At 40.1% G+C, this 21,899-nt stretch overlaps 1 protein-coding gene across 2 annotated transcripts in view; it reads left to right on the forward strand.

The window, feature by feature from the left end:
- The window catches only part of gemin2 (gem (nuclear organelle) associated protein 2), a 34,627-nt gene extending 12,952 nt beyond the window's left edge, over window positions 1-21,675 (forward strand). The window contains exons 6-11 of one of the 2 annotated variants that reach the window (XM_080202801.1): window positions 1,934-2,053; window positions 6,080-6,124; window positions 9,522-9,590; window positions 16,435-16,545; window positions 18,270-18,328; window positions 19,647-21,675. In XM_080202801.1, the coding sequence (XP_080058927.1) occupies window positions 1,934-2,053; window positions 6,080-6,124; window positions 9,522-9,590; window positions 16,435-16,545; window positions 18,270-18,328; window positions 19,647-19,683 (441 nt within the window). In that variant the 3' untranslated portion in view covers window positions 19,684-21,675. The remainder of the gene's footprint in view (window positions 1-1,933; window positions 2,054-6,079; window positions 6,125-9,521; window positions 9,591-16,434; window positions 16,546-18,269; window positions 18,329-19,646) is intronic. The other variant, XM_080202802.1, reaches the window with a different exon arrangement.
- The last annotated feature ends 224 nt before the right edge of the window (window positions 21,676-21,899 follow it).

Below are 21,899 nucleotides of genomic sequence, written 5' to 3' on the forward strand. Positions count from 1 at the left end.
GTGAGGACACTAAGTTCTCACATAGTATCTATCTACCTCTCTCAATTTACACCCATTCAAGTAATAATCTGTCTTCCTATCATTGGTACCAAGTGAATAACCTCACATTTATCCACATTATACTGCATATGCCCACACATTCAGCCTGTCCAAATCATGCTGAAGCATCTCTATATCCTCCTGCAAGCTCACCTTACCACCCAACTTTATATCATCTGCAGATTTGGAGATAATATATTTAGTTCCCTCCTCCAGATAATTAATATTTAATTCAATAATTGGAGTCCTAGCTCACCCAGCAGTACCCCACTAGTCACTGCCTGCCTATCAGAAAAAGACCCATTTATGCCAAAAAGACCAACTTAAGTTATTAAACGTTTTTCTGCATTGCTACCATGTCTTCTTGGCCAGACTCTGAACATTGACCTTTTTGTCTACCTGCTCCCACACTCTTACAAGGACATTTCTTTAGAGTCTACTAGCCTCTTGGAAGAATAGCCTCTCTCCTCCCATGCCTTCAGGGTAGCATCTGTGAATGTGGAAGTCGTTATCTTAAGCTGGTGCTCCATTTTCCATCACTTTAAATGCATCTGTTTGTTTTTGTTTTAGGCTGGTGTTGCAGTGCAGCTTACAGAGTGTCTAGGAAACAGTGCTCCATTTGCATGTTCTTAGATCCATATTGCACGTGCAGCCAGTCAGTAGTGTGGGTTGCACTAGACCACGTGGTACAATCGTGGTAATGAGGAGACAGCATGAAAGTTTGCTTCCTTGCTCCCTGCCTCTAACAAAACAGATGCAGACAGATCTGGGGTCATGAGCATTGCCCCTAATTAGTGACACTGACAAATCTTAAAATTAGATACGTGTAAATAGAATTTTATTTTAAACATTCCTTCAAATGTTGTTGAAATGGGTAGTTTTAAAATCCGCTAGTTAATGTAATGCACACAGGTTCAGTCCTCAGTGTGTACTGAATTAGCTGATATACAATGGAAGTGGAGGAGGAGGGTTGCGATACAACTCCTAATTGCTAAGGACTCGTGAAGATATAGGTTGACGACAGTTTTGAATTTGGCTGTGATGCCTTCCACCATTGAATAATCTGCCTAATTCCTATCCTATCTGACCAGGATTGTATGTGAAGAATAATCATTTGGGTGAATTACTGTAGGCTGATTAGCACCCACGCAGCTTTACCTTTGTGAAGAGCCAACACCTACAGGAAGGCAGGGAAAGACGATTGTTAATTTTACAACTGCTATAAACTGAGTGTGTGATTGAAATAGTTTACATAATATAATGAGTTGAAGCAGGTCCACTACTTGGTTAATTAGACGCACAGCCCAGAGCTTTAAACAAGTGAGGCTTATTCATCCATATCAGTTCTGTCTTTAAGTGCAGTAATCAACAAGATGTGAACAGGGATTACTTTCCAGCCTACACCTACTCACTTTCCGTTCATTCTTCTCCATTACTGAACTAGTTTCCTGCCTTCTTTCCCTGTAGGCTGGGAGCCATTCCTGATTTAAGAGCTGAGAGACTTTTTTTTATACTTTGCCTTGTCATTCTGACATTTTACATAAACATTTTATAATTGTAAAAATTTGTAAACTTATAAAAGTTTATGGCACATGTACCATCTCTCGTGCTTTATTACAGGGACCAATAGGTGAATGCAGATCTTTTCTTGCAGAAGATATAATCTTGATGTGTTATTTTGTGTGAAGTATGGGTTGGCTAAAGTTAACACAAGAAGCACTGTTGGTTATGAAGAGAAAACATTATTCAGCGATATCTTACTGCCATCTAGTGACAGCTGAATGGTTTCATTTATTTGGTATGCTCAGTGTGCTGTGAAAGGTTAAACTATCATCTTTTTAAGAGATGATAAAACATTTTTTTGAATTAATTGAAATTCCTGTCAACTTTACAGCCAACACTTGATGATGAAGAAGGATGGAAGAAGTTCTGTCTTGGACAAAAATTGTACTTGGGTTCATCTGTATCACCAATCACAAATGAGCCTGATAATCCAGGCATTGACTATGTGCAGGTGACTATTTTCATTATGTACATATAAATAGCACAATCGGAATTCAGCTGCTCTACCAAGTAGATCTTTGTTTGTTTTGTGCTGAATAGATTAGATTTCTTATTCTTGGAATTGATAAAAATCCGAGGCTTAGCAGTTTTTGTTTTTGCATTGCTTTCAGTTTCATTTATGCTTTGTCATGAAGTTTTACTAATTCCATATGCTAATGAATAAATGAGTAACAAAGTTAGAATTCAACAAATATAGCCTTCAAGCCCACTTTAAGGAAATCTTTCTTTAGTTTCCATCTTAATTTGATTAAATATTTGAATCTTCACAAAATCATCACCAAACTGGTTAAAAGAATGGGACAAATCATTATTATTGTTAGAAAAGGTTGTACTGATGAAAGATACTTTGATAGACCAGAGTGCCAGTTCGGTTATATTTATTAGTAATCCTGACGCAGATCTTGTGCTTTTAGACATATAGGAATATATTTCTAGAGGGATTTGTATGTATTTGTCACTGGGGACAAAGTATTGACCTAAAAATCAACAAAATCCTTCATGACTTCAATCAGTACCCATAGAAATAACTAAAACAAAGTGCTTTGTGAAATATGATGACTTGCTATATATTCACAACTGTACTGTATGACCAGTGATATTGAATAATAACAATTGTTCAGTTGAATTGAAATGGGTCTTGGGAAAGCAAAAGGTAGATGGGATTTTTGCAAGGCATGCTACTGAAGTTTTGGTGAATTAATTGAACATCTGGCATCAGTAACATTTGAGCCTTTCAGCAAATACAAATTACTGGTGCCAGCTGCTGATGTATTTGTTTTATGGCTGCAAAAGAAGGATGCATATCAAAAGTAGAAGAGCGGCACTTGGATGCTCTTCATATGTGTTGCATGGCAAATGTATCTTGCCAATGTAGTAGCAGGTCTGTTGTGAAATGACCCTCAACCAGATTTGGCAATCACAAGCCGCAGTGCTTATTCATCAGTACAAGCGCAGACGCTTTTACATTCAGTGTGTGGGTCTGGAACATTTGTTGTGACAGATGCTAAGCGTGAGCACCAAAAGGAGCCAAGATAATGTGACTGTCAGAGGAAATAACAGAAAGCTGTGCCTGCCATAGTAAAAGGCAGCAATTTAAGCTGCAAAATAGCTCTCACTTTTGGCAAAAGATCGTAAAGCATGGAAGTAAATTGGAGTTTGGAGTACATACAGGCAAAAAAAAATTGTTTAAGAAACTTAGTTTCACTACTGACTTCAAGGATGACAGAGAGGCGGGTAGTTTTTTTCAAACAAGGGTATGTGTGGGGAGTTAAATCCCCTAAAAGCTTTATCAGACTGGCATCCCAACATCATTCCACCCACTTTTAGGTTTCACCCAGAGTTTGAAAGTGAGAGGAAAGCTACTGGGTAAGTAATTTAAATATTCTAATAGATAATTACAGTTTTAACCAAACATTCTGGCTTTCCTGCATTGTCAGCAACTCGCTAGGTTCAGCTCAACCAGGTGAGTGTGCAGCAAGGAGTGCTTCTTCAGTGAACTGACAGGTTGGTAAGCTGTTGATCAGTGAAATGGAAAAACTCTAGCTAAGGCCAGGTGAGAGTCTTTTCGTTAATAGAATCCCTACAGTGCAGAAAGAAGCCTTACAGCCCATCAAGCCTGCACCGACTCTTCAAAGAGCATTTTCCCCAGGCCCATTCCCCCACCTTATCCCTGTACCCCATGCATTTTAAAAAATCTGACAACACCAGGTTGAAGTCCAACCGATTCATTGGATAGTAAACTCACAAGCTTTCAGGGTTAGTCCCTTAGTCAGGTGAACAGAGCATATAAAGCACAGACAGTTTACAGATTACTGATTAGAATGCGAATCTTTACAACTATCAAGTCTTGAAGTGGCCGACAATGTGAGTGGAAGGAGCACTGAGCACACGTTAAAGAGATGTGTATTGTCTCCAGACAGTACAGTAAGTGAGGTTTTGCAAACCCAGGCAAGTCACGGGGGTTACAGATGGTGCAACATGAACCCAAGATCCTTGTTGAGACCGTCCTCGTGTGTGCGGAACTTGGCTATCAGTCTCTGCTCAGCGACTCTGCGCTGTCGTGTGTCATGAAGGCCGTCTTGGAGAATGCTTACCCGAAGGTCAGAAGCTGAATGCCCGTGACCACTGAAACGTTCGCCAACAGGAAGGGAACAGTCTTGCCTGGTGATTGTTGAGCGATGTTCATTCATCCGTTGTCGTAGCGTCTGCATGGTCTCCCCAATGTACCATGCTTCGGGACATCCTTTCTTGCAACGTGTCAGGTAGACAATGTTGGCCGAGTTGCAAGAGTATTTACCGTGTACCTGGTGGATGGTATTCTCACGTGTGATGATGTCATCCGTGTCAATGATCCGGCATGTCTTGCAGAGGTTGCTGTGGCAGGGTTGTGTGGTATTGTGGTCACTGTTGAGACCGAGGATGGTCTCAACAAGGATCTTGGGTTCATGTCGCTCTATCTGTAATCCCTGTGACTTGCCTGGGTTTGCAAAACCTCACTTACTGTACTGTCTGGAGACAATACGCATCTCTTTAACCTGTGATCAGTGCTCCTTCCACTCACATTGTTAGCCACTTTAAGACTTGAACAGCAGGTTAGGTGTAAAGATTCGCATTCTAATCAGTAATCTGTAAACTGTGCTTTATATGCTCTGAGGCCAGAACTGTCCATTCACCTGACGAAGGGACTAACCCCAAAAGCTTGTGAGTTTACTATCAAATAAATCAGTTGGACTTAAACCTGGTGTTGTCAGACTTTTTACTGTGTTTACCCCAGTCCAACACCGGCATATCCACATCATGACGTCCCCATGCATTTGCCATAGCTAATCTATCTAGCCTATGTATCTTGGAACATTAAGGGGCAATTTAGAATGGCCAATCCATTTAACCTGCACATCCTTGATCTGTAGGAGGAAACCCAGGCAGACATGGGAAGAAAGTACACACTCCACAGTCACCCAAGGTTGGGATTGAAACCAGGTCCCTAATGCTGTGTGGCAGCAGTTCTAACCGCTGTGCTACCATGCCACCAGACAGTTGACAGGCAGGGAATCCATTCTCTCAACATATATGAGCATCAGGAGGCTTGGGCTTTCATATGTCGCTGCTGACAAATAAGATCTCCTTCCTAGTGAAATAAGTGGGCACACATTTCAAGTGACCACTGGTGGGCCACTGCCCCTCTCACCCCACCACAGGTCTTTGCTTGCCCCTGATTAGTGCTCTGTTATACGAGAAGAATTATGTGTTAGAAATGGCTGCTGTAGCTGGGTGGATGGACATTTGGGGAGGGTTACGAAGGAATAGGTGCGAGAGTAAATGGGATCAGGGTGAGCGCTGGGCTATTCAGAAGAGAGTGAAATGAATGGAGCTGCAAGGTGTGTTGAACTGAGAAGGTTGGAGGGACCACACTTCTTTTGTTGGTTTCCTCAATCTTCGTCATGCACTGCTTCTTAACAGGAGAGGCTGTCCATTTCCTCCCATCCTTGAGAATGCTCATCTTGCTGCAGTCGTTCAGATTTCACAGCAGAAACTCCAAGTAAAAGTCTTCTCGAGTCTCCTTACTATTCCAGTGTGGCAGCAGCTTCAATACAGTTAGGTATTGTGACACATGTCAGTGTACCTCCAAATAGAAATTCAGCTCTTCACCCCACCTAACCACATTCAAAGCTTGCTGCATATCACAATGGATTCATGACCCTTTTAGTCCCTACCAAAACAGCGGGACCTAATCATTCATAAATTCTGGACCTATGCATCTTAACAGTTCTCCTGCTTGGGACTGAACTGGGAATCTGTGAAATCTTTATTTGTAGTGTTTAGCAATTTGTACTTCTGTGCTTTTTGCTTTGGACATACAAATACTTCTGAAATTTTTCATTATTATTTAGATTTGTGCTTTCCTTTTGAAAATTGGACCAAAATCAACTAATACAGTAAGTTTCAAGTTGCTATATATCTTTGGTCTGTTTTACAGGTGGGATTTCCTCCCTTGTTGAGTATTGTCAGCAGAATGAGTCAGGTATGTGCAGATTTTTTTTTTGCTTTTTTTTTAGCAGTAAGCACAGGCTGACTTTAACTTTAGGTCAGAACTTGTGCCATTATGTCTATGGTCTCAAGATCTAACAATCTTCAAATGATGGCTCTCTGAGCTGCAAATGCAATCTAACCACAAGTTTCTAAACCAAGGAAGACGTAAACTTTATATGCTTAAAATAATTAGATCACATGGCCTTGAAGGAATACTGTTGCGGCTTAGCAGAATATTGTATTCTTCTTTAACATAAGACCTCATTCTTTTTAAAACAGTACATTGTGTGAGCAATGCTATAGGAGATAGACTAATCATGTTTTAAAAGGTGCATTAGAACATATAAATTGTACAACAAATGTCTTATGGTTCCAAGCTGCAATCTGGCCTTGCTTTTTAATTGGCCGAACAAATAAATTAGAATATGCCCCGAACCTTGCTGACTAATATACTGACCTTAAAGGACATAATTACACCATACCAAAGCAATATTTGCTGCAATACGTCATTAGATTGTATCAGAAATCACCCAGCGACAGACTGTTTTGTTCAGGATAGCCAACTTTTGTAAATGGCTATGAAACCACAAACTGTGGATGATAGGGCAGCAGGGAATAGATGGAAATTATAGACTTGAGAGAGAAATGGAGAACAAGGGTTGGGTGGCTAAAGGAAATAGGTCTTTCTCATCCACCAAATGCTGGCTCTTCATAACCTTGTACCTGTTCCAAGGAGAACCACTCCATCCTATCAAGTCTTTCTTCAAGGCTGCAATGTTCTGGTCCTGACAACATCCTTAAATTGCTTCTATGCCCCCTCTACTGCAATTACATCGTTTCAATATTCAGATGACCAGAATTGCAAGCAATACTCAATTTGTGGCCTCATGGTTTATACAGCAATGAGGAGAGAGAGGAGCACAGACAATGTGCTGAATGTGCTTCTGTGCTGTAACCAAGCAGACAGTTTTGGCTCGAATGGTGTCAAACTTTGTAGTTGGCGCTGCGCTTGACCAAGCATGTGGTGCATATTACATCATACTCCTGATTGGCATCTTCTGGATGGTTACAGATGCTGCAGGAAACCCACCTCCGAGGTGCTCTTATTGTCACAACATTTTAGGTAGCAAGTCTAATTAAGTTTCTAGTTAGTGGTCACCCTCTGGAGGTTGATAATGGAGGATTTGACTATTATAATACACTGAATGGGAAGGGGAGGTGGTTCAGCCTTTCCTTCTTGGAGATGGTCTATCATTATCTGGCCTTCGTTTCTTGAATGTTACTTGCCATTTGACCAACTTTGAATGTTATCCAGGTCTGTCTTCATGCGGACATGGACTGTTTCATTATCTGAGTAATTGCAAAGTAACTGATTTGTTTGTGATGTTGGCATTCAATAATCTTGCCCTCTTTTGTTCTATTTTACATCAGTTTCTTTCTATATTTCAGTTACAGCAATGAGTTATAAGTTGTGACTAAGGGGATATTGATATGTTAAGGAAGTGGGCAAAGATCTGACAAATGGAATATGTGAGAAAATGTGAAACTGTTCATTTTGGCAAGAAAAACAAGAAGGAATCCTATTGAATAAATTAAGAGAGATGCAGAGCTTTGAGATCTTGTGATCAAGATGACTTAGTGCATAAATCACAGGGCTAGTATGGAGGTACAAGAAGTAATTAGGAAAGCTAATAGAATGTTATAGTTTATTGTGACAGAAATTGAATAAACTAAGGAGGTTATGCTTCATTTGTAACAGGACACTCTTGGAGGACTGTGTACAGTTTGGTTTCCTTATTTAAGAAAAGATCTAAATGCGGTAGAAGCAATTCAGAGAAGGCTTACAAGACTAGTACCAGAAAGAGGTGGGTTATCTTGTTAGGAAAGATTGGACAGATTAGCTTTATATTTGCTGGAGCAAGAGGTGACTTAGTTGAAATATCCTGAGGAGTCTTGACAGGGTGGATATGGAAAGGATGTTTCCTCTTGAGAGAATCTAAAACTGGAATCTTTATTTAAAAATAAGACATTTAAGGCAGATGTGAAGATTTTTTTCTGCTCAGTCGTCAGTCTTTGGAAGTCCTTTCTGAAAAAGGCAGTGGAAACAGAGTCTTCGAATGTTCCCAAGGAAGAAGTAGATGGATTCTTGATAAACAAGAGGATGAAAGCAGTGGACCAGAGGTTTCAGTCAGATCAGACATGATCTTATTGAATGGCCAAGTGTCCTACTCCTCCTAACTCGTATGTAATATAGCAACACTATAATGCAGTTTTCATTATACTTTATAATCATTTCCTGGTCAAACATGCAAATACAAACAAAAATGGAACTCAAATACTAGAACACTTCTAGCATTCTTTCAAAACTGTTAATGAAAATGCAGTTTTACTGCAGGGTGAAGCAGCGCCCTGAATTACCTACAATAAAAGTTCATTTTCAGACTCAGCACAAGTATCTCCAAGGAGGTGGTTTTTCATTTAATAAACTGTTACAATTTCCAAAGAGACTTTTCTGCTTAGACTTCTAATCCATGACAACTCTATTCTGAAAGTAGTTAGTAGCTGATCCATAGGTGGGTGTATTGGCTCCCCCACTCCTATTATTCCAGAAGTGTGTTTTTTTTCATATGACAGAGCTGTTTTATTAAATTGAATCACGCACTCGCACGCACTGCCTTTCGACTGGGATTCTCAGTAAGTAGAGGGTTCCTGGCTGTCTTTTCCCATTTCCTAACCGAGTTATTGAAGCACCCACCTATACCTTGGCATAAACCAGTTAATAAAGCTGGTTCGGTGCTACATCAGAATTGGCATTTGATTCATGAGAGTAAGAATAAGAAGTCTGCGACTGAAGAGATGCAATAACCATGCAACTAAATAAACAATACTTTATCTTAAGGGAAAACTTAAAATGAATACACCATTAGCATCAATATTTTTAGCATGTATAAAGTTCCCCAGTGATATGAAAGAACAAGTTAAAGTGTGTAAATATTACAAAATGTTTGAGGATCTTTCTCATGAATGGAAAAATCTCTTTATCTTTGATTCAATGTTCATTTCATGGTACTGGTTTCTTATTGAATGTTTGTTTATATACTAAGTGAAAATCAAAACCAATATCTAATTACTTTTAATTGGTGGTGTTTCCAATGGTCAGAAGAGTAATAGCCAGCATCATGTGATTTCTTAATGGGATAATTATGCTTAAATCACTTGCCAGTTTTAACATATTAGTCAATAGTTGAAAAATTCTTGTTAAATCTCTTATATCATGTAGGAGTGCACAAGTGCTACTTGTATCAGATTCAGCTTCAGTTACTTATTTCTGTTCACTGGACCTTTCGCAAGACTGTTCATGATTTGTCTTTTTGCTCTTTTTTTTCCAGCCCACTGTATTTAACGCACTGGAATATCTAATTAACTGGTTTGGAGATAAAAAATTGTATCCGGAATTAGTAAGTGGATTTTGTACTTCAGATAGCTAGCTTTGCTTTAAATGGGTTGGAAATACTTGTTTGGTACATTGCAAGTTGTTGGAAATGAGTATAAATCTTGGAGGTATATAATTAAGCCCTGAAATATTTTTCCATCCTCTACTTTCTGCCTACCGATTCTATGCAGCATCTGCAAAGGTAACCAGCTACAATCCATCTATTGGCATAAATACACCAAAAAACTTAATTCTATATTACAGACTTCTTTAAATTAAGGTTAAGTGTGGTAAATTGAGACTACAAATAAGGTGGTTGTATATATTTAAAGAATTATCTTTATATAAATAATGTATAACTCAATAATAATAACTATTAAAATAGGTCTTGCTTACAGGCCACTCTTGCAGAGTGAAAAGCCCTCTGAAATGCACACATGCTCAGAACCCTCAACAGCCAGTAAAACAATTCAAAAAGCTAATAAGAACACTGTACTCTAAATAATCTGTAACACTTCTCCCCTTTCTAGTAAGAAAATTATCTCAGGAGGACACAATATTGGATGGTAAATCCGGAACAGGGATATGACTCAACATGTCTACATTTGCTGCTGTCTTTTCCAGTTCTGTGCATAAAATTGGCCTGATAGGCTGACAATGTAAGCACCCAGCACTGTGTTCTTGCGAGACCAGGAAGGAATACATTCTGATTCAATTGAAAAAAAACTCATCAGTGACTTATGATTAGTACATATGATGAACGAACATCCATAGAGGTACTGATGGAATCTGTTCACTGCAAAAATGATAGCTTGACCCTCTTTTTCCAAATATGAATGTCCCCTTTCAGTGTCCTAGATGCAAAACCAATGGGTTTTTTGGACCCATCCTCCATTAAATGAGAAGCCCCACATCATACGGTGAGGATAAATTCCCTGCCTGCATCAAAATGGACTTGCAGATTTGCTGATTGCAACAGCGTTTTCCCATCTTTGAAAGCCGCTGCCTTCTGTGCAGACTGCTATTTTCATTTGGTTTCTTTGTGCAGAAGTAGATACAATGAACCATCACTGACAAGTCTAGCAAAAACTTTCCATAAATAGTTTGTTAAGTCTAAAAATGACCTGGGCTCTGGAGCTTCCTTTAATAGCTCAAATTTTCTCTTACAAGAGATGAGGCTTGTGCACTGATTCTGTAACCCAGATAATCTACACTTTGCCTGGAAAATGCACGTGCTCCTCGTCAGACGCAAACCCACCTCTAAAAGTCTTTTTAAAACTTGATCCAGGTTGCTTTAATGCTCCTCCTCAATCTTCCTCATAATCAAGATGTCATCCAAGCAGACCACAATCTGAACAATTCCTTTACCAGGTTATCTATTGTCCTTTGAAAGATCACTGAACTAGAGGATCAGCCGGAAACCAAATAATTATACTTAAAAACCCTTTATGCGTTTTGATAGTTTTTCTTTCTCTTCAAATCTTTCTCTCGAATGAGTTGTTGATGTGCCTGGCTCATCCTTGAAAACGTCTTGCCTCCCGCAAGAGTTGAAAATAAATCTTGCACCCTCGGTAATGAATAAGCACCTAACTTGGAAAACCCGGTTAATGGTGAATATGTAATCATCGCATATCTGTACCAGACCGTCATTTTCAAGAACAGGATTGATTGGAACTGCCCAGTGAGAGAACTGAATAGGTTCAATGTTTCCGAGCCTTTGCAGCCATTCCAGTTCCTCCTCCATTTTCCTCCTCGTGACCTAGGTTACAGTCCTGGGCTTGAAAAAGTGAGGAATTACCTGAGAATATAATTTCAGAGTATTCAGTTCACCCTGGAACATGTCTGGATACTACTAAGCAAGATCATCAGTCCCTTTGTGCTTGATCTCACCCCAGTTCAATGCTGGAGCAGCGCTCTGAAAGCTTGTGGCTTGTACTACCAAATAAACCTGTTGGACTTCAACCTGGTGTTGTGAGACTTCTTTCTGTGGCATAGTCACATCCCTCTTTGACCCATACACATGAAGAGAATCGAGCATTGCTTTGCCTCCTTTTCTGTTCCATTTGCTAAAGAGAAATGTTGCAACCTCTCCATGTATTCCGCTCAGTCCTCACTTCTGTTGTCAAAAGTTCCAACTGCCCTAAACATACCTGAAATTCCAAAAAATAAACCCGTGATGTAAACTAGCGACTCACTACAGTGCAACCTCCTGTTGCCATGTTAAACATTGAAAAACTTTGTTTTCTCTTCACTTGCTGTTTTCTCCTTGTAGCCAAAAGACTACTTGACCACAAATAGTCATCAAATGGATTAAAGGATGATCATCTTTGTATAAAGAAGTTGAACAGTAATAACTATGAAAACAGGCCTTGCTTACAGAACACTTGCAGACTGAAAAATCCCACCAAACCTCACATGATCAGAACTCTCAACAGACACCAGTAAAACAATTCCATGGGAGAAAAGACTAATAAGAATGCTGTAGCAATAAGGAAAATGTATTTTGGTGCATCCAAATTCGCTTTGTATCCAACTTCGTTTTAACTTTCCTAATGTCTTTGACTCACCTAGTAGATCATTCCAAATACTTTTATTAGCAGGGTAAATACATAGGGTTACAGTGATTGTTGTCAGTGCAGACTTGATGGGCAGAATGGTCTCCAATGGGTGGTACTGTGGGTAGCACTGTTGCCCCACAGCGCCAGGGACTTGGGTTCAATCCCGGCCTCAGGTCACTGTCTGTGTGGAGTTTGGATGTTCTCCCTGTGCCTGCCAGGGTTTCCTCCGAGTGCTCCGGTTTCCCCTCTCAGTCCAAAGATAAAGCAAAAATATATTTGTTAGTGTCACAGTAGGCTTACGTTATATTCCAGTGAAGCTACTGTGCAAGGTTGAGTGGTCATTCTAAATTGCCCCTTTAATGTCAGAGAGATTTACAAGTAAATACATGGGATTATTAAGCTAAGGATTGTTGTCTGTGCAGATTTTGTGGGCTGAATGCCCTTCTGCACTGTGGGGATTCACCTTTTGGGTGTAAATGTATATTTTTTTTTATTTACTGTGCACTAATTTAAATGTATTCTGACTTGAGTTTACCTTGATCTAATATTCTGGATTCACCTCGTAAGACTTACCAGTATAATATGATTGGCATGAGTTATAAGGAAAATCTAAAACAACATGGATTGTATATGCTCAATCTAAGATCGAGGAGGATTTTATAGAGGTATTCAAAACGGTAAAAGGCATAAACAACGTTTTTTCACAGTTTATAAATTTGAGATCAGCTGGCTGATCTCAATAAGATCTTGCCTTGTAAAATTGTAGATTCTTGCAGTCATTGGAGTGTGGTTGGTAAGTTTTTGTCACAAGCAATGATTGATGCCACATTGATTACAGCAATTAAAAAAGGATTAGATGTTTTGTAGAAAGCAAAATCTAGTGCCTCTTTTCTTCTGTTGCATCTAGATCATATTGTTTTCCATTGTGGGATCCTAACACTAGCAAAAATTCTCAGTGGATGGTACTCCAACACTGTTGTGAAGAGCATGGTTAGATTTCTCTGACTACCACCCAGTTGGATCCTGGAGCTTCAGAGCATTTAATCTTTCTCAATGTGTTGCTTTCTCTGAACCAACTATAATGTATCTATTCCCCATTTAATGCCAAAATTAAACAGTGTAGATAGGGCTTTAAACTAATTGGGGGGGAGGGAAGGGTGCGAGGGCAGGTGACATTACGGGGCCTAAAGTAAAGGAGAAGGTACAGGTAAGGGAAGAGGCCAAGGATGTCCCAATAATAAAAGGAGTAGGGGGCGTGAGTATGGTTGGTGGCGTTCTGGCAAATAGGGTACAGGTGAAGGCTGGGATAAAGGCACTTTATCTGAATGCACGAAGCATTCAGAATAAAGTGAATGAGCTGGTGGCGCAGATCAGCACAAATGGATATGATCTGGTGGCCATTAGAGACGTGGCTGCAAGGTGACAGGGACTGGGAGCTGAATGTCCAGGGGTATCAAGTGTTTAGGAAGGATAGGCAGGAGGAAAGTAGGGGGGGGGGGGTGTAGCTCTGCTGATTAAGGATAGCATCAGGGTGGTAGTAAGGGATGATATAGGAACCAAAGAGCAGAAAGTGGAATCGTTGTGGGTGGAGATTAGGAACAGCAAAGGGAGGAAGACGCTGGTGGGTGTCGTTTATAGGCCCCCAAATAATGATCTGGAGGTGGGGCGGGCTGTTAACGCACAAATAAATGCGGCGTGCAGGAATGGAACGGCGATAATTATGGGGGATTTCAATCTACATATTGATTGGTCGACCCATGTTGGACGCGGTGGGCTTGAGGAAGAGTTCTTGGAATGCTGCCGGGATAGTTTCCTTGAACAGTGTGTGTTGGAGCCGACGAGGGAGCAAGCTATCTTGGATCTGGTGTTATGTAATGAGGTGGGTAGAATTAGGGACCTTGTGGTGAAGGATCCTCTTGGAAAGAGTGATCATTGTATGGTGGAGTTTCTGATGCAGATGGAGGGGGAGAAAGTGGGTTCCCGGACGTGTGTCCTTTGTTTGAACAGAGGGGAGTACGGTAGGATGAGAGAGGAATTGGCGAATGTTGATTGGGGGAGCGCGTTGGAAGGTAGGTCTGCTGAGGAACAGTGGAGGATCTTTAAGGAGATCTTTCTTGGTGCTCAGCAGAAATTTATTCCGATGGTTAAAAAGGATCGTAGGAGGAGAGATAATCAGCCGTGGATAACGAAGGAGGTGAAGGAAAGTGTTAAATTAAAAGCGGATGCGTTTAGAGTAGCTAAGAGTAGTGGGCGAGAAGAGGATTGGGAGAGGTTTAAATGTCAACAAAGAATGACAGAGAAGTTGATAAAGGAGGGTAGGATAAACTATGAAGCTGGGCTAGCGCTTAATATAAAAAAAGGATAGCAAGAGTTTTTATAAATATATAAAAAGGAAGAGGCTGGCTAGGGTGAACATTGGACCCTTAGAGGATGAGAAGGGGGACTTAGTGGTAGGGGATGGGGAAATGGCAGAGGCCTTGAATAACTTTTTTGTTTCGGTCTTCACGGAGGAGGACGTGAATAATTTGCCAGGTGTTAGCGATGGAAAGATGGTAGGAGTGGAGGGCCTGAATGACATTATTGTTACTAGAGAGGCAGTTTTCGACAGACTGGAGGGACTGATTGTGGACAAGCCCCCAGGACTGGATGGAATGCATCCAAGGGTTCTGAAAGAAATGGTGGAGGTGATAGTGGATGCCTTGGTGATTATTTTCCAAAAGTCGCTGGATTCCAGGGAGGTGCCGGAAGATTGGAAAACGGCTAATGTTACGTTGTTGTTTAAGAAGGGTGGCAGGCAAAAGGCAGGGAATTATAGGCCAGTTAGTTTAACGTCTGTTGTAGGTAAAATGTTAGAATCCGTAATCAAGGAGAAAATAGCGAGGCATCTTGAGGAGAATTGTTTGATAGAGCAGACGCAGCATGGTTTCGTTAAGGGGAAGTCGTGTCTGACGAATTTATTGGAGTTCTATGAGGATGTGTCTAGGGCGGTGGATAGAGGAGAGCCGGTGGATGTGGTCTTTCTTGATTTTCAGAAGGCGTTTGATAAGGTGCCTCACAAGAAGTTATTACAGAAGGTCAGGGGGCATGGAGTTGGGGGTAGGGTGTTAGCGTGGATAGAGGATTGGTTGTCAAATAGGAGGCAGAGAGTGGGGGTCAATAGGTGCTATTTGGATTGGCGGTTGGTGACTAGTGGAATGCCCCAGGGGTCGGTGCTAGGGCCTCAGCTATTTACCATTTATATAGATGATCTGGAGGAGGGAACCGAGTGTATGGTGTCGAAATTTGCTGATGACACCAAGATTGGTGGAACGGCAAATTGTGCGGAGGGTGTGGAGAGTCTGCAGAAGGATCTAGACAGGCTGGGTGAATGGGCCAGGAACTGGCAAATGGAATTTAATGTTGGCAAATGTGAGGTTGTCTACTTTGGTAGGAATAATGGTAGGAAGGACTATTACTTACTTGGCGAAAAACTGCAGCATGCGACGGTGCAGAGGGACCTCCGGGTCCTTGTGCATGAGTCGCAAAAACCCAGCCTACAGGTGCAGCACGTGGTCAGGAAGGCAAATGGGATGCTGGCCTTCATAGCGTGGGGGATTGAATATAAAAGTAGGGAGGTCTTGCTGCAGCTGTATAGGGCACTGGTGAGGCCGCAGCTGGAGTACTGTGTGCAGTTTTGGTCGCCGCACTTACGCAAGGATATTTTGGCCTTGGAGGGAGTGCAGAGGAGGTTTACTAGGCTGATACCGGAGTTGAGGGGGTTGAACTATGAGGAGAGGCTGAATAAACTAGGCTTGTACTCGTTAGAGTTTAGAAGAATGAGGGGAGATCTCATTGAGACATATAAGATGATGAATGGGATGGATAGGATAGAGGTGGAGAGGCTCTTCCCGCTCAGAAAGGACAGTAGGACTGGAGGGCACAGCCTCAAGATAAAGGGGGGGGGGTGCGGTTTAGAACGGAGTTGAGGAGGAACTTCTTCACTCAAAGGGTGGTGAATCTCTGGAATTCTCTGCCCGTTGAAGTGGTGGAGGCTGCCTCGCTACATATTTTTAAGACACGGGTTGATAGGTTTTTGATAGGCAAGGGGATTAAGGGTTAAGGGGAGAGGGCGGGGATGTGGAACTGAGACACGACAGATCAGCCATGATCTTATTGAATGGCGGGGCAGGCTCGAGGGGCTAGATGGCCTACTCCTGCTCCTATTTCTTATGTTATATTATGTTCTTATACTCCTAAGGATGGTCTGGTTAGTTTGCATTATAAAAATGTGTGTAGCTTGCTGTGTCAGTGCTGTGTTTCAATTTTTCCTAGGGCAGATGGTTGTATGCATTGTTAGCCTGCATAGAAAAGCCACTACTACCTGAGGCACATTCTCTTATTCGACAGCTGGCCAGAAGATGTTCTGAAGTTCGTGCCAGGCTAGTAAGTATATGGGGGTTTTTTTTTTAAAGGAAATATAGTAAATGCATGAAATTTTGAAATGGTTTCATTCGGTACTGAATTTCATCCTCCTTGCTCCATTTCATTGCTGAAATGGGTCACTTTAGTGTGGCTGTGTGGCACAGTATCCAACCTGTGCACCAGTAAGTATTGTTTCTCCATCTTGCAAGGCCAAAAATGCAGTTACTGAAGTTATTTTCTGGAGATGTTGTTGCAGGTGTGAGTTGTCATTGTATTTCTCTAGGGCCAGTACATAGAAGCTTCGGTGCATTATGTCATTGCTATCTATTGCAGTAGAGATCATATAAATCTGGACACTGCCATCAGGAGACTAAGCAACAAACTTATTGCCACACAACGGATGTGATGGCAATGCAGTAGATGAGATTGATGCAACCGATTCAGCAGAGTAAAAGAACTAGAATATGTCTGATGTTCTGTCAATCAGTAATGATAAATAGGAAATCAGAACTTTTTTTATCCAAGCCCATATTCTTTTTCTTTTAAATTTACTCCCTTCCCTGAGGTTATTTGTTTTTTTGTCGTATATTTTCAATAGTCACCCTCCCAAATGGCCGTTCCTCTTGTACGAATCTAGACAATGTGCATCAATGGTTTTTATGACAGCTGGGGTATTACAACTGAGCTTGAACCAATCTTCAACAGTGTCTGCTGTCATGTTTCCAACAGGCAATCAGGATTGTTTGGATTATGTCTTACTGAAACTCATGAACACTGAATTCTATTTATAGTGCCTTCCTGCCATTCAAACTAAGGTCACGTGACAAACTCCAGATGTAGGATTGAACTTGGCACTTTCCTGGCCTGAACGAATCAGCTGCTTCTGCCTTAGCCAGTTAACACAGTAAGAAGTCTGACAACACCAGGTTTAAGTCCAACCAATTTATTTGATAGTAAACTCACAAGCTTTTGGGGTTTGCCCCTTCATCAGGTGAATGAAGAGTTCTGGCCTCAGACAGAGCATATAACAACACAACAGCATATAACAGTCCAACGCCAGCATCTCCACATCATCTTAGCCAGTTAAACCATTTGCACCACTTTGTTCATTCCTCAAAATTGTTTTCATTACGCACTTTAGAAAGATAAAGGATGCTTCAACGATTGTTTCTTCTTGAAAGTAGTATGGACACTGTTGGTGGTGTGACGGTAATCTATTTGTCGATTTTTTTTTATATATATTGTAAACAGAGGTACTGTTCCTTCTGAAACTTTGTTTCAGAACAAAAAGTCAAATGGCCTTTGGTTGATGGTTTGCTTATCATCTTTGCAGATAGGAGTTGTGCTTCATAGAATGGTGGATAGAAGATGTCAGGTGCTGTCATACATAGCAACCTGCATCCTGTTTTAGCTAGAGACAATGGCCTTTTTGCTTTTGTACAATGGAAGATGACTACCAAAATAATTTACAGATCACCCTGTGCTGAACAATTGTAATTTTGGAGAATGGCAGGGAAGAGCTGGACAAGTTTACCCTGCCTTTTATTTTAAAGCTACTGTCTCTTGCTACCTGATCTTCCATCTACACAGCCAAGAAAGGTGGTTGTTCAAATCATCAACCTTTGCTGGAGAAAGTTCAAATGACCAGCCGCACAGACGTGTTTAACTTTGTTCCCAGTGTGTTCTTTCTCACAAGTCCCTAACCATCTGCTAATGTACTATGTTTTTACTCATTTTTCTTTTAGGAAAATCCAGAAGATACAGAATTGTCAGCAGTGAATTTACTAATTTGTTTAGTTGCCAGGTATTTAGGAAACTTTCTTTCAACTTCACCTCTGCGTGCTTGAGTTTGCCAAATTGGGGAGTCTTACCCCTCAACTGAGGAGTATCTCCCATCCATATAAAGATGTACTAGCAGAACTTTGTCAGTATTTGTATTTTCTATTTATTTTAATAACATTGCAATAACTTTATTCATGTTTCAGTGGTAAATTTATAAAGTATAAATGAAGCTAATCAAGTGCAAGAAACAAAGAAAAGAGGAAACCATAGGCAACTAGCAAGGCATTAGTAATGCGGAAATATCAGAATCTTTGATTAAGGACATGGTAACAAGGCATTTGGAAAATCACAATATTGCTAGACAGAATCGATGTGGTTTTCTTAAAAAGAAACTGTTCCACAAATCTATTAGAGCTTTTTGACATTATAAACAGAAGATGAGAGAGAACCGTGGATATTGTAGATTTGGTTTACCATAAGGCATTTAAAACAGGTTGGCTGGAATCTTACCAAAATCTGGCAGTGCCAGGATCTGTCTGAAAACTGTCATGATGCTCTCCACAGAAACGGGCAGGTTTTTCCAGATCTTGTGGCACTTTGTCACAAAAAAGCATGAGAGTGTGAGGGCTAGGGCCTAAACACTGCAGCAAAGCCATGATGCACAGAAATTAGATGCAATTTTTAAAAAGCAAAAAATATATCCTCCCCCCCCCCCCCCCAAAACAAATTGGCAGCGTTTCCTTCCTCTCTCTCCCAGTCCACATTCCCCACCATGCGACATTGTGCCAGTCTGTGCCCGAGCATGTAATTCTCCCTCGAGGCCTATGCTTACCTTTGTGCCCCCCTCAATCCAATTTGGGTGAACACTGTCGTAAACCTCACCCACGTCACGTCGGCAAGGTTTGAAAATACTGTGTGTGGGTGTGGAGGGGTTGGCAGTGGATAAGGTCTGTGCCTGGACCTTGGCTAATTACAATCTAGGTGGGGAAAGTAAGCTGTGAGGAGAATATAACAGAATAATGTAAAGATTGGTTAATTGATTGACATTTGAGCAATATGAAATTATTGTGTTTATGAATACTGATGAGCAGAAGACACAAACACAGACAGGCAGGCTTCTGAAACAGCACAGGTGCTCCATTTTCTTCTCCATATTTAAAGTTGCAAAGCAGTGAAGCCAGAATATAGTACAATAGAAGTTTAGGCTCTTTCTGGATAAATTTGTATGGAACAAATGGCCATCCTTATTTGTAATGAATTGTGATAGATAATGGGGAATTTATTTTCAATTTGTAACTTTTGCTAATATCCCGATGTAAATGTTATGTTAATGTTTTCAGGTATTTTGAACAGAGTGACCTCGCAGATAATGATTGACATGATTGCAGTCTGGACTACGAACTCTAGCTACAATTTTCAACATGGCTTACGTTAGCATCTTTACTTTTTTTAAATGTAGAACTTTCTATTTTGCTGGCACAAACTTATTGTCTTAAATTTATTTGATATTAAACTCTTTTATGGAGAATATTTAGATCTACAAGATAAAAGCTAGTTGTGTCAAATCATTTTGTTTTAAATAAATAATTTGACTACTTTTGGAATTGTTTGTTACTGGCTGTTTTAAATTCAGTAGTTTCTGAGACTGAGGGATTGATTTAAGGCTTGTTATGATCTTGGTTAAGACTTGTAACTGGGATTTCAGATTTTCTTCAAAGTTACTTAGCTGAAAGAATAAGCCACAAGATTTTATGATTTAAACAAAAGAATTTTCACTATACAAGTCAAACAAAGTTAACACCCTATATTCTAAAACGCTGAATCAACACAAGTTAAACACTAACGGGCAAATTGCAGTCACTTATAAACTATAAATTGCACAACAAATAGCAGATACAACTGGAACAGATATTAAGCTAGGCAGTTCATCCAGCATATATTTCCTCAATCTAAGTCATGTAGTCCTTAAGAGCGTTCTTCCTTGCAAAATATTTCAGCTCTTCTGGCATTTAACCTGATTGTCAGCTGACAGCAGTGCACAACATTCCACTGGCATGGTCTAAACCAAAAATGGTTACAACTCAGAACCTCTTCAACGTAGTCTGGATGGTGTAGATCCACTAATATTATTTTCAAGTAACAAAAACAGCTGCAGCAACTATAGGTTTGCTTATTCTTGACCATGTGTGTGTATAATCCAATCAAAATTTCAGTCTTTCCTCAAACTGGTACAATAAAATTGCTTTCTTAGTTTCCTTTTTCAGTTTTTCTTTTAATTAGTGTCCAACTTTTTAAAAAAAATCAAAGCTTTAAAACCATGGATTCCATGATGGGCTTTAAGTGTATCGTTACAGTAAAAATCCTTGCACTATTTAATTTTCACATTCTCAGCAGCTATAATTATTTAATTACTGTATCCGGTCACAATTGGTTTTCTTAAAGCAATGTGTGAATGAAGATAAAACTGATGCAGAGAACCAGAGAAAGCTCAAGCAGTTTAGAGAAAAAAACCTTGGTCTGTATTTGAAAATTAATTTTCATAATACAATATAATCAACGATATTTGCAACACCGCCTACTGTGTCCCACAGGAGTACCTAAACTATTTACAAAGTAGTTGAAAATATAGATCTATAGATGGATATGGGATTTAATTGGATAAAATAGTATTTGGTATTCAAGTTAAATGTACTGTAGCCATTCGTGATACTAATTAGCATGATTACAAGTACTCTATATTACTGATGTGAACCATTCATTTGAGGAACTCTGAGCTCCATATTAAGATTAGAAATGCCTCACTTGTGCTTCATTGATTAGAGAATCTAATTTTACAATGAATGTTGTAACACAGAAAACATAAGAACATAAGAAATAGGAGCAGGAGTAGGCCATCTAGCCCTTCGAGCCTGCCCCGCCATTTAATAAGATCATGGCTGATCTGAAGTGGCTCAGTTCCACTTTCCCACTTTCTCCCCAAAACCCTTAATCCCCTTGCCTACCAAAAACCTATCTACCCGTGTCTTGAATATATTTAGCAAGGTAGCCTCCACCACTTCAACGGGCAGAGAATTCCAGAGATTCACCACCCTTTGAGTGAAGAAGTTCCTCCTCTTCACTAATAATGAATTCTGCCCAAGCATCAGCCATTAGCCTAATGATTTTTAAAAACTAAAATTTAAGTACCCAGATATTTCAGAACTCAAGTTAGAATCTTAGTTTACCTAAATTGTGCATCCACTGCATTAAGGCAGCAGCCATATATAGTTTAATGAATAATTGACACGTGGTTTTTAGCATCTGATATATTTTACTAGTGTCTGTCCAAGTTGCCTATTTACAATAAATTGAGTCCAGAATTGCTTCTGACTTCTACTTGAACTATATTTTGTGTCTTTTCAACAATTAACATTTTAATCTACTAATCCAGTTGAGAAATATATACTGGATGCAACATTTTTATTGCACTGGGGCATTTTGTGAGCACCTGTAAAACATGGCATGGGCTCAAATAGTTTAAAAACCATGTGTTCCCTGATATAAGAAACCTATGATTAACTAAGCAATTTTTAATTTAAGATAATTGACAAAAG

Source organism: Carcharhinus amblyrhynchos, chromosome 14, assembly GCF_965287045.1.
Source record: "Carcharhinus amblyrhynchos chromosome 14, sCarAmb.v2.hapA, whole genome shotgun sequence".
Lineage (NCBI taxonomy): Eukaryota > Metazoa > Chordata > Chondrichthyes > Carcharhiniformes > Carcharhinidae > Carcharhinus > Carcharhinus amblyrhynchos.